Source organism: Pholcus phalangioides, unplaced genomic scaffold, assembly GCF_987345545.1.
Source record: "Pholcus phalangioides strain wild (caught in Gottingen) unplaced genomic scaffold, Ppha-v1.0 ptg000022l_1, whole genome shotgun sequence".
In the NCBI taxonomy this organism is placed as follows: Eukaryota; Metazoa; Arthropoda; class Arachnida; order Araneae; family Pholcidae; genus Pholcus; species Pholcus phalangioides.
The window spans coordinates 27,015,644-27,027,717 of NW_028301615.1; the positions used below are offsets into that span (position 1 = coordinate 27,015,644).

The 12,074-nt window shown below is 40.3% G+C and overlaps 1 protein-coding gene across 1 annotated transcript; it reads right to left on the reverse strand.

The window, feature by feature from the left end:
• Positions 1-2,190: 2,190 nt before the first annotated feature.
• LOC149070123 (uncharacterized) lies at positions 2,191-9,287 on the reverse strand. The gene is made up of 2 exons (XM_089249626.1): positions 7,720-9,287; positions 2,191-4,294 (listed from the first exon to the last, which is right to left on the reverse strand). Exons 1-2 carry the CDS (start codon positions 9,247-9,249, stop codon positions 3,728-3,730), a joined length of 2,097 nt encoding a protein of 698 aa, XP_089105752.1. The 5' UTR covers positions 9,250-9,287; the 3' UTR covers positions 2,191-3,727.
• Between the last annotated feature and the right edge of the window lie 2,787 nt (positions 9,288-12,074).

A 12,074-nucleotide genomic window follows, 5' to 3' on the forward strand; every position in this document is an offset into this window, starting at 1 on the left:
ATGCCTCAAAGGTTGAAGACCCCTGCAGTAGACTCTCGCTAATCCGGTACGTATTAGACCACGGTGTGCCAGATTTTACCGAAATTGCTGGATTAAATTTGAAGAAACCCATTGAAATAATATATGAAATTTCGTGCAAAGACATAGTCAGGACTTGATCAGCAATTAAGAAATATTAGAACGTGTTAAGGGGTTAGGGCATCAGGAGAAAAGTGACACCACACCACCTAAATATCCTGGACTACTGGACGTGCTGGATTAGAGCACGACCGAATTCTCGAGAGACTACTGTAGTTGAATTGAAATGCTCAAATAAAAATTTATCAGATAATTTATATATTTTTAGTTTTGCTTACCGTTATTTTTGGAGATTCTGCAATCTAAATCCTAAAGGAAATCTTGAGGATCGGCATGAAAATTTTTTTCATTACAATAACGATTACATTAACAATAAACACTTTTCGGCCTGACACAAAGATGTTGTCTACCCAAGCCTCCTTGACCAATCCAAAAATGTAGCTATTTTTTTTAGAAAGAAGGAAAAGAAACCCCCTTGACTTTTTTCAGCCGGGGAGGGAGTGTTAAAAGAGAAACAGAAAAATCACGTGATTCAGAATGCATGTCATTCAGTATTCATTTCAAACCCCACTTTTTTTTTGTCATATGGTCGTATGGTTCCAGTCATAGATTGCAAATGTATATGTTGTTTGAACCAGCTTATAGTATTTCATTCAAACAAGTGGGAGACAAAATCACAATAAGAGCTCTACTACATTCATTTTAATTAGTACGAGTGTCTCTTCCTGTCGATGTCGCCGCTTGCCGATAGCCATCTTGTCATCCATTATACTGTATACAAAAGCTTACACCAAAGCTGTCGTATTATTGGCGCCCATAAGCATAAAAGCATTTAATACTGTGGAATGAGACATCTGTTTATGCCTTCACTCCAATTTTCATTTCGGACAGACATTAGGACCTGCTGTTCTCACCCCTCCTTGTGCGCTTAGGGAAATACTGTTTGAAAATGACCCTCCCTGAATGATCGCTTTACAATGTCTCTTCTTTCTTTGTCGGGGAAGAACTGGCCCTTGAGAGCTGCGTCTTGTAAATTGTTCTTTTCTTTCAGTTCCCGTTTTTCTTCCATACGTACAGTATACATTAAAAAAAAAAAAAAATTGCGGTTAAAAAAAAAAAAAGGGAGAGCAGATACTGTACTTAGTTCAAGAGATTTGTTGATGCTCATGTAAATTAATATGTAGGATGAAGCACACAACTATTTGGAGGCCCCCCGCTCTGCCGAGGCCCCAGGCGCGCGCCTCATGCGCCTGTGCGGTAATCCGCCACTGAGGCTAAATGTGCATAAAAGTAATTTTTTCAAAATAAAATTTTATGCATGCAAGAAATCGAAAATTTTGTTCAAAAAGGAACTCTTCGACTTTACATCTCTGTACTTCAAAAAAGTTTGAATTTTATTTTCTATTTCTTCTTAATTCAAGGACTTTTGGCACTTATATAGAAAATAATTTATTTAATTTTCTCTGAAACTTTTCGTCGCGCACCGGTCGGAAAACCTTACCTTGACCACTTTACGATCAAGGACGGTAATATTGCGTCAAAAGGCCTGTGGAACAAACTCAAACTAGCTCTGTCTGTTTTGTTTCCTCTCTCCTCATGATCGCGAGGCTTTGCTGTAACCCTACGAGAAGTTGTTCATTTTACCTTCCTTTTATTTCTATACAATTATTAGTGATTTTTTTCCCCACATATGATGTATTCTTCTAGTATATACATACAAAAGCAAAAGAGAACAGGTTGAGTAAGAGTAAAAAGAGAAATCTACGTCGTATACCTACTCTATCCTCTCTCTCCCCCCCTCTCTTCTCTGTACTTATTAATTATTCAGTATGCTCTGTTTTCCTCTCTTTCATTTGTTTTTTCTTCATTTTTCTTCTACTTTTTTCCCCTTCAACTTCTTTCCTTTTTTCTAATGTGCGGTTAGGTTAGGTCAAGGTTACCATATTTATCGCCCATTCGTCAAATAGGGATCATCCGAATCTCTTGTCAATTCCTTGTAAGGAAAGGGGTTGTATAAGACTGAAGCCTACATCATGATCGACTAATAGGAAATATAACACATATAAACACAGTTTATTTCTAACTTTCATCATTACATCTAATAACAAGTTCTGTGTATTCATTTTCGGATTTATTTGATAGCATTTAAATTTCTCACAGAATTAATGTACAGTGTGCCTTAAAAGTTTATCACCGAAATAAGAGTAGTAACAGCACACGTCAAGGGAAACAATTTTTACAATGGAAGTCAGTGTCGCCACGTACAGTCGGCCCCGCTGAATCGGGCAGCAACGATTCCAGCACACTATATACGATCATGCGGGAAACAATTCAATTACCGTTTTACAACGTTAGTATAGTTAGTATATTGAAAAAAACGGTGAAGGATCAATATTAATAAAGCTTCTCGAATAAATCAGACATAAAAAATGAAATACAAATTATATTTGGTTACAATGATCACAATGTATAAGATTTTTACTCTCCATTCGGAAAGTTAGCGCCCTCTACTGGCTCAATAGAGAGGGGAACAAAAATAAAATAATTAAATTTACGCATTGAAGAGAACTTGAACACCTGGAGGCCAGTACCTACTCTCAAATGTATTTATCTTAACTTCGTAACATATTTTTCATTAATGCGAAATGTTTCATTCAATGAAAACATTATATGTATAGTGGTTGATGTTTGAAGCGTAATCGATTAAGCGGTGAAAAGTCGTTAAAATTATCAAATAAAGCAGAGAACTTTAATATTGTATTTGCGAGAGAAATTTTGGTGCCGGAAGATTTTATCCTTTCAAGCGGGGAGCCCGTTTATTCGTTATCCGAGTTGGCAGGGCCGACTGCCATGAGGAGAAAACGTTCATTTTTCCCCACTTCAGAAGTCGCCAAAATATGACAACCCTGTTCGCATCATGAAAAAGACGGGGAAAATTTTTCTTGATGACTATGGAGAGTAAAAAATATCGCATCGCCCTTTTTTTCTGTATTATGTGCGTGAGTTCCCCCCCCCCCTGTCACCAGTGCCGTAACTAGGCAGGTGCAACAGGTGCACCCGCACAGGGCCCACTTGGAAGGAGAGGGGGGGGGCAGAATTGGTCTAAATGGGCCTAAGAATAGGCTAGATGGGGTCTTAAATGCAAATTCTTGAACAGGGCACAGGAATGGTTAGTTACGGCACTGAATGTTACTCCAGCGAAACTTTTCGGAGTCTGTTTTTTCACCCCTTCCTTTTTCTGGTGCCAGTGGGCTAATTTTCCCGTTGAACAAAAAAGTCATTTACGACCGTAGGCTCTATTGCAAAAATTGTTGGTCTTGACATGTACTATCAGTCACCCCTCTTGTTTTGGTGTTCTTAGAAAACCGTTTTATAGCTAAGACTTCTTTTTGCACATGAAATGATTTGAATTGATGAAATTAAATATACAAAGATTCCAGATTGGGGGGGGGGGAACTGGAATGCATACAGAATACTGTACTGTATTTGAATGAAATTAATATATAAATAAATTCTTTTTTTAGAAATTATTTTCAACATGAAGATTTTCCTTTAAAACTACACCACTGTAAGTAGCTCGTCCTCTTCATTCGTAGTCAAAACATTTCTTTCGTTAGGTCGCAACTTTTTTTAAGGTGTCTTGGTTGGTTTAAGAGCCTGTGCAGAAGCAATACTTCTTAAGGGTCGGACTTGATACGCACCACGACGTGTCACCGTACCTGTTGAGTCTGCTGATGTCACCCAGAACGATAAACTCTCCACTGATTTGCATGAGCGTCGCTTCGAATATACCTTCTCCCGGAATAGCTCCGACTGTGACCAAATAAGTTTCCGACGACCACTTGATGTCGCTGGACTGCAACGGTCCTCGTTCCTCCTTCGATATGTCGTAGTTGGTGTCCTTGAAACGTTCCCAGTCGAATTCGAGTTGCTCGTCTTTCAGGCTTTCCAGCTCCTGCGACGGTGGCGTGACGTACGCGTCGATGATGTGATCGACGCGAAGTTTGGCGCATCCGGGAGTCGACGAGGTGTTCGTCCAGTCGTTTATGGTCTGGATGATTGCCTCAGCAGCCGCCACGACCCTAGCGTCGGTTATGGGGATTGCTTTACGGTCGTGGCAGGTGCACCAGTGGGGATGGATATTTGCATCGTTGCAAGTCCTGGTCGCTGGCAGTTCTTTGAACAGACTCTGACCGTGGCCGAACACTTCGTCGTCCTGCAACAGAATGTGAACATCAGTGATAATGGTATTTTGTAAAACATTTTCAAATAAGGATGAGCCAAAGGAATGTACTGCCACATCGCAGAAAGGTCGTTAGAGTACTGAACTAGAGGGTGCTCTAATATTCTGCCGTCAAAACGAGAGGAAGGGGGAGTACATGTCAAGACAATTTTGGAGTAGGTCACAATCCACTTATTCGGGGGGATACGCGCATTGACAACACTCCAGAAGTCACCAAAATATGGCAACATAATTGGGAAAAACACCAAAATATGGGATTTTTCTTCGAAGGTTTAAGTCACGGCCAGTCTTTTTATTTCTCGTGTCTTATCTACTTTTTATGCATCACAATGCGGATTACCGTGAATTACTATTTAAAGTCGGCCCCGCTTAAACGCAAATCAACAGTTCCAGCACACAATATACGATTGAACCAGGGGCGGATCTGGAGGTCGCTGTTGGGAGGAGTGATTTTACAAATCGCTGAAAAATTGGGGGAATGCCGTGGAGAACGGGGAGGAGAGAAACACATACAAAACTTTGTTTCATAGGGTTACTATAAGCTCCGCAATAAGGTAGAAAGAGCTTGAAGAAACAGTCAGCTCGATTTGAATTTATCCCACTTGCATTTGGACGCAATATTACGTTCCTAAGGGTTAAGAATTACCGCGAAAGAGAGAGAGAGAGAGAGAGAGAGAGAGAGAGAGAGTGTTATTTAAGAACTGACATATTTTTTGAATTGATGATTAATGAAATACATGATTTCAGAATAAATAAAAGTTTTGAGTTATTTTTGCCCCTATTTAACTCGTGGCCCCATTGGCCTTCTCTATTGAGATGCCACTAAATTACGTGAGTTGGTGGCCCGCGGGCTGCGTGGAAAGTTTCAATTTGGTCCGCCGTGTCTAAAAGGTTATAACCTTTAAGAATGAGGGATGAGAAAACAAAAACCAATGTCTCGCGATTACGATTGGGGCAATTCAAATATTAGGTCAGCATCGAAGGTGAAGGAGGCGGGCGGGGGAGGGGGGATTGGGTTTGTTGACATTTGATGACGGGGGTGGGGTCTGAATGATGCTTAGGTCATCAACCACCCTTTATAAAAATACGAAGTATTCTTGATGGCTTCTTACTCGGTGTGCCAAAAACAAGAAAAACCTTTCACTAGTCTTAAGTGTTCTGAAACTGTGCCGCGCGTCACTCAAGTGATGCTTAATTATGCCACGGATCACTTAAGTAATCTGGGAATGTTCTGCGGGTAACTTGAGTGATGTAGAACCGCACTGGCGTCGCTTAAGTGCTCTAAAACTGTGCCACGCGTCACATAAGGGATCACTAAATGCGCCACAGACCACTTAAGTGTTCTGGAACTGCGCCGCGGGTCAGTTTAGTGGTCTGAAAATGTGCTGGGGTCACTTAAATGCTGTGGAATTTTGCCACGGGTCACTTTAGAGATGTGTATAGTTCATTTTTGCAAAATTAGGTTTTAGGTGGCGGGCCACATCAGATAGCTCCAAGGGCCACATTTTGCCCACGGGCCATAGGTTTGGCACGCATGGATGATGGGTCGCATGGATTTCTTGAAGAGAAAAATTTGAGTTCTTAGCCTCGAAATAGCATTGAAATTAACAGAAACCGATTATAATAACATATAAAGGTATTTTCTTGCGAAATTTTTTTGATTGTCTGGGGAGGGAGGGGGCACAGGAATGATTGTCTCCCCCCCCCCACGTTTTTTTCTGATCCCAATATGCGTTGGAAGGTAGGGCCAGAGCTGATGAAATTTTTCTGACAAGGTGGGGGGGGGGTTCAAAAATTGCTAAAAATCAGCTGCCGTAGTACTTGAACGGCCGCTTACAGCAATGAACTAACGAAAAGATTCAAACAGCAACATTCACTTTTATGCATCGCAAAATGATCGAGGCAGTAAAAAAAACCATGCGTTGAAACGATACTTGCAACGCTGACAGAGAATTATCTCACTAAGGGATCATTCTTGCACCGACCGAGCAGTGCACTAACCGCTCCGTGTCAAAGACTTCCGCAGATCTGACTGGGCGGTTAGTGTCAACCCCTTGGCGAGTTCTTCATTTTTCGCCAGCTTACCAAACGGCGTTTATGGTGCTAGCATTTCATTAGCATCGGTGGATGTTTACGGCCGCTAGGGGCTCGCAAAGTTATTTTATGATCACCCCTCATGGTTTACGCAGTCCATGCCGCTTAATGTGATCACATCGGGACTCGGGATTTCTAATAACAATAGCCGAATGATAACTATATTAGAAAAAACAAGAAGTCCCGTTTGCAAATGTGGGTGACCATACATCCTGCTTAGTTGAACGGGACGTATGGGTGAACGGGTGGTGCTGAAACGGGACAACTCTGTTTTTCTTTCCCATATAAATGGGTATGTAATGGGTTGCAAAAAATTTTCAATCGTTCCAATTTTTTTTTAAAAACCAATTCTATAACAGGATTTTTCCCCGTTTGAGCTGAAAACCGGCATTTTTGTTGTTCGGTTATTGTGGGGCTTTAGAATTGAACTTAATGTAAATCAAAAATTACGATTTTTTTTTAAAATGTACACAATCGGTTAATAGATCCCTTGAGAAAGCCTCTCGGACAAAGGACATTTGAATCTGGTCAACTGAAAGAAACTGATCAAGAACTGAAGGAAATTTTTTTCGTCATACATTTACCTACAATACAGGAAGGCCAAAACACGTCCATGTATCACAGCAAGTACTGCGGACTGATTACGGCATTTAAGTCCTGAAATGTTTGTGAACAAAGGAGGAGGTGGAGAGAACACCTTTTCTAGTCTCCTACATAGTCTTACAGCCTGATAACAATAACTTACGGGGGGGGGGAAATAAGTTTGGTTAAACTTTAGCTTCGAAATGCGCAAGGAAAAAAACTTACGACGGAAAAATGATAACGTTATCCGAAGTCCCGATAACTATAAACGAATTTTTTCCCCGTGTTGCAATATTGGTCAGTTCCGTTCTTTGCAAAAGTGATAACAATACACGAATGATAAAAATATACATGATCACAATAGGTGGCGTTGACTGTAGTTTGAATTCATCTGTTCTATTACTACTTTCTATGAAATAAATGAATTTCACTTGGAAAGTGCATGGTAAAAATCTGAAGAGGAGAAAAGACGAAAGAAGCGATTACTGTTTAAACTAAATCTGAGGCCGGTATTACACACGAGATCTTTTACAAAACTTCAAAAGATCTTTTACAAAACTTCAAAAAAACAACCAATAAGCGAGTCGGAAACATTCAAGCGAATGTAACCAATAGGCTTATTGGTAAAAGTTCTTTTGTCAAAGTTTTATTGTGTAATCCCGGCCTGACACATACTTGATACATTCACCCAGATGACAAAATAAATACAGACATAACTTTACCGGAATCAACGTTGGCTTCTGTCCCTGATTCAGCTTAAGGGATACCATCAGTATATCCAGTAGGGTTCTATGGACATCAAAAGGCGTGGTCAGTCGACGCTGATTCGCCGTAAGATTGGCGGCTATGTCCGGATATCTCTCCAGGAACCATTTCGGATAGTGTTGGAACATGAAGGGCATCCTCTCTTCAATCTTCCCGATGTAAGTACTGAGGATGCTTCCGAAACGTATCCCGTGGTCGCTGAAGAAAACGAGTACGGTCCTGTTGAGGACGCCCGATTCGAGGAGTTCGTGAAGGAGGTCGTTCACGGGATCGTCGTATTGTCCGGCTTGGTTGAGATCGTCATGAGACGCTCTCGAAACGAACGAGAACGCGAAGAAAGGCCTCGTGTCCATGATTCGTAGAAATCTCAGTAAGTAGTCGAAATGGAATTCGGGTTCCGACGTGTGACCGCAGCAATAAGTACCGTACTCGGCTCTCCAGTAGGAATTTTCCATGGCTAGAACGAGAGGTCGAAGATAATAGTCTGTGGGTTGATTCAAGAAACCTATTTTCTGGTAAGTGAAGGTGCCCCAATCAGGAACGTCTTCCGAGTAGAAAGTACGGTAACCGAAACTTGCGGAAACGTTCCAGACCATATCTAGGTCGTCGAAATGAGTATTCGAAATTTTCTTCATGCTCCGGTACTCGGATAAGAAATACCCGGTCAGCAACGGTATGATGTTAACGTGGGTGTTATCGGCAATCTTCGTGTGACCGCGGAATTCGAAGGGCTTCAGGACGTTCTGTAGGAACTCGTAGGTCTTGGGGAACTGACGAACGAAGTTCAGGTTGGAGACCGAATCGACAGCTAAGAGGAGAACGCTCAAAGGTTTTTCCGACAGGAACTCTCTGGCCGCTGGTACACGGAGAGACTCCACTTCTGGCTTGAGCGTCACCAGGGCAAGGTAATCTTCAAAGATCATGGTAGTGTTTCCATCGGCGTAGCAGGTGACTCTCAAAAATTCGTCCATGATCGACGAGCCAAAAGTTAGCCCCATCTTTTCCGAAATATTGAATTCTATATCCATACTGTGTGAGTTATATGCATTCAGAGTCGGTCGCCTTATCGACTGGTAGTAGCAGTCGACGTCAGTCGTATTGAAGTCTCTCTGCACAAGAGTCGCGTTGAGGTAGATGCGGTCACCATCTACTCTCAGGTAACTGTCTTTGTGACACTGCCATAGGTTTTTGGTGATATTCTCGTAGTAATAGGCGACTGTCGAATGGAAGGGATCGAATTTCGGTATGCGGCAACCTGGCGTATCGATGAGATACTCGTGGACTTCCAGTGCTGTTCTTGTGTCGGGGAGAGCTCTTGATATTTCTGTGATGTTGAATATTTGTAAGTAGTTGAGCACGGTGAGTACGGCAACCAGTATGAGCAAGAGATACCTGAATATCCCACAGGACATCCTCCTACAGTTGTTATTAGAATGACCTGCATTCGTTTTTTGAGTGTTTCGTTCAGCCATCACAACCTGAAGCATGGTACGAAGTTCTTCCCCGTAGGTAAATGATGACTTGCTGACCTCTAAATGATAAAAGAGAGGGAATTTTATTCTTCATGGTAATGGGAATCACAACATTACTCACTGAATCTTTCAAACGCAGGTATCTCAAAACGTAGAATTGTGAGTTGTTGTTGCCTTTTTGAACTCGGCTGTCGATACACGTACCAAAACATGGAAAAAACAAGTACGTACATCGAAAGTTTAGGCATTTTTAACGGTGTCGGTGGTAGAACTCAAAAAACAGGTTCTCTTGTTCGCATGTTAGAAATAGAAGGATTAGAAATAGAAAGGTTAGAAATAGAAAAAACATTAGTTCAATATAGATTTTACTTTAGCCCCCAACTTTTCTCTCACCTTCTCCTATTTGTTCTCCCTCTTTGTCTAAATTATATAGTATACACGGTTATAGGCGTACGCAGAATTTTCTCAAGGGGAGGGGGGAGGGTGTTCGATTTTGTTTCTTCTCAGGGGGGGTTTACGTTTTTTCCCTGCAAAATAACACTATAATCTCATCTTGGAGGGAATCCCCTTCCTTTTGCGTACGCCAATGTACGTTGTGCATAGCTAACAGCTGACACCACAGTTTACTGGCGGACCGTTGATCCTAGAGAGGCATACTTCCAACTAGAAAAAGCATCCAAATAACGTGTGGATCTCAGATACGCCATTGTCATTGCAAGAGGTCGCATAATTATTCAAATAAGAAAGTTAATTTTTTATACGGACACCACGCGCTTAAAAACCCAATCAGAAAGTTGTTTTCCCGTCTCTTCTGAGGCCAAAAGAAAAAGAAATTCTGCGTTTCTAAATGCAATATTAGTTGAGGGATTTGGAATCAAAAAATAGAGAAAAATTAGGAGAAACAGAATAAACGAATGATGGTGTGGCTTCCTCTCAATCACGTTAAATTTCTGTCCAAAACATTTAAGAGGGGTTGGTGTGCAATCTGATACTGTTTATACTTGGTCTCTTACGCATTTTTGTATTTAAATTTAAACGATTTTTTTTAATTACGTTCATTAGTTGTCTACAAAACAATGTGCCTACATTTTTCGGAACAGACTGTAATCTTTGAAACAGGAAATAATAAACACTTACTAGCTGTAGTGAGAATCTCCGGCTGACATCTCTGAAGTAACACGCGCGAAATAAAGTTCAAGTCTAGTGAGAAAAAATGAAGGTATGTATCAGCTACAATAAAGCGGTACGTATTCGTTTTTTTGGACTGTAGCCAAAAAGAAGGTTCTAGAAAAAGATTTTTGAATGTGTCACATTTTAAGGGCTATCAGTGAAAGTGCCGTAGCAAAATATTTATCATTTTTATGGAACGAGTTATAGAAAATTTGGATGAAAATTTTGTGTAAAGGGAGTCCCCATATAAATTCGTAAGTCGTTTCAAAATTCATGAAACTTCAAGGAATTGGTGTATTTGAGTTCTGTTTGCAAAAAATTATTCTTACGAAGGGGTTGTTTCTTTTTGGCACCGGGAGAAAAAGTTGAAGGAATCAGTATGCAGTCGAATCCCGTTTTAACGAATACCGTTGTAGCGGAAATCTCGTTTTAACGAACACTTTTATAATCCTCCGGATAAGTTTACATAGGAACAATGCAAAAAACTTGGAATTCCTTTATAACGAAATAATTTCTTTGGAGTTCGTTATAACGGGATTCGACTGTATTCAATGTGACCTTTTCCCCCATAAAAGTTATTCTCATGATGGGGATTTTTTACCACAGAAGGAAAAAAAAAAAAAATTTCAATTTTTTTTCTATATAGAGGGCACAGCACAAAAGCAAGTAACAGAATTCTGGACCCGAGCATTTCTTCAATCTCTCCTTTGTCCGAAACGCTCGGAAAGCTTCAGCCGGTGATGCATGACTGGGGTAAAACAACTTCGCCAACAGTGCTTTATCTACTATAATGCCAGCATCGCAATAAAAATCGTATAAGTGTCAGTAACAGGAAACCTCAGAAATGAGCCGTTAATCGTACGTCCTGCATTTTAGGTGATTTGTGTATCTATTATATTTGGACTCTGATTTGCACATTTCTAGTGATTTGCTTTCGTGCAGCGTCGTCTATCGACGAAAATTTGAAAAAAATCACGTTAGATAAAATATACCAATTCCTTCATTTCTTATGAATTTTTAAACCATTTACGAATTTACAGGACGAATTGAGGGTGTGTATCACAAATTTCGAAAACGTAAATTTAATTCAAAGCGCGTAGAAATTTTGCAGATAATGTAATTGCCATTATAAAAAAGCCTGCGACTAAATTTCTTCAAAATTTTATTTCATAAAAAAATAATTTCATTAATTAAGTTTTTACCAATACAATAGTTTTCATTTAAATTACAATGAAACCCCTCTTAACGGACACGTTTCAGATGCAGTCACTCCTCTTTTACGGTCAAATAATAATTTTCCCGTGTATAATAAGGATATTCATTTCAAACCCTTGATTAACGGTCACCCCTTATTCTGCGGACGAATTGCTTTGTCCCGCCGGTGCCCGCGAAAGAGAGGTTTTACTGTACTTGAAATTTCATGGAAGAATTTAATGCTGTTCTCAATCATACAATCCACAACTTCGGACACAATATAACAACAGTCTTGATTCCACAAGAATCATTGCCAATAATTTCCTTCAGCTTCCTTCACAGCAATTTTGATATTTTCCGCTGCATTATAACCATTTCCCCTCAGTAATTTCGATGTTTTTCACAGTGATGTGGATGTCGTTAATTTTAATGCTTTCCTCGTTGAATTTAGTGCTTCCCCTCGTTAATTTTGAGGC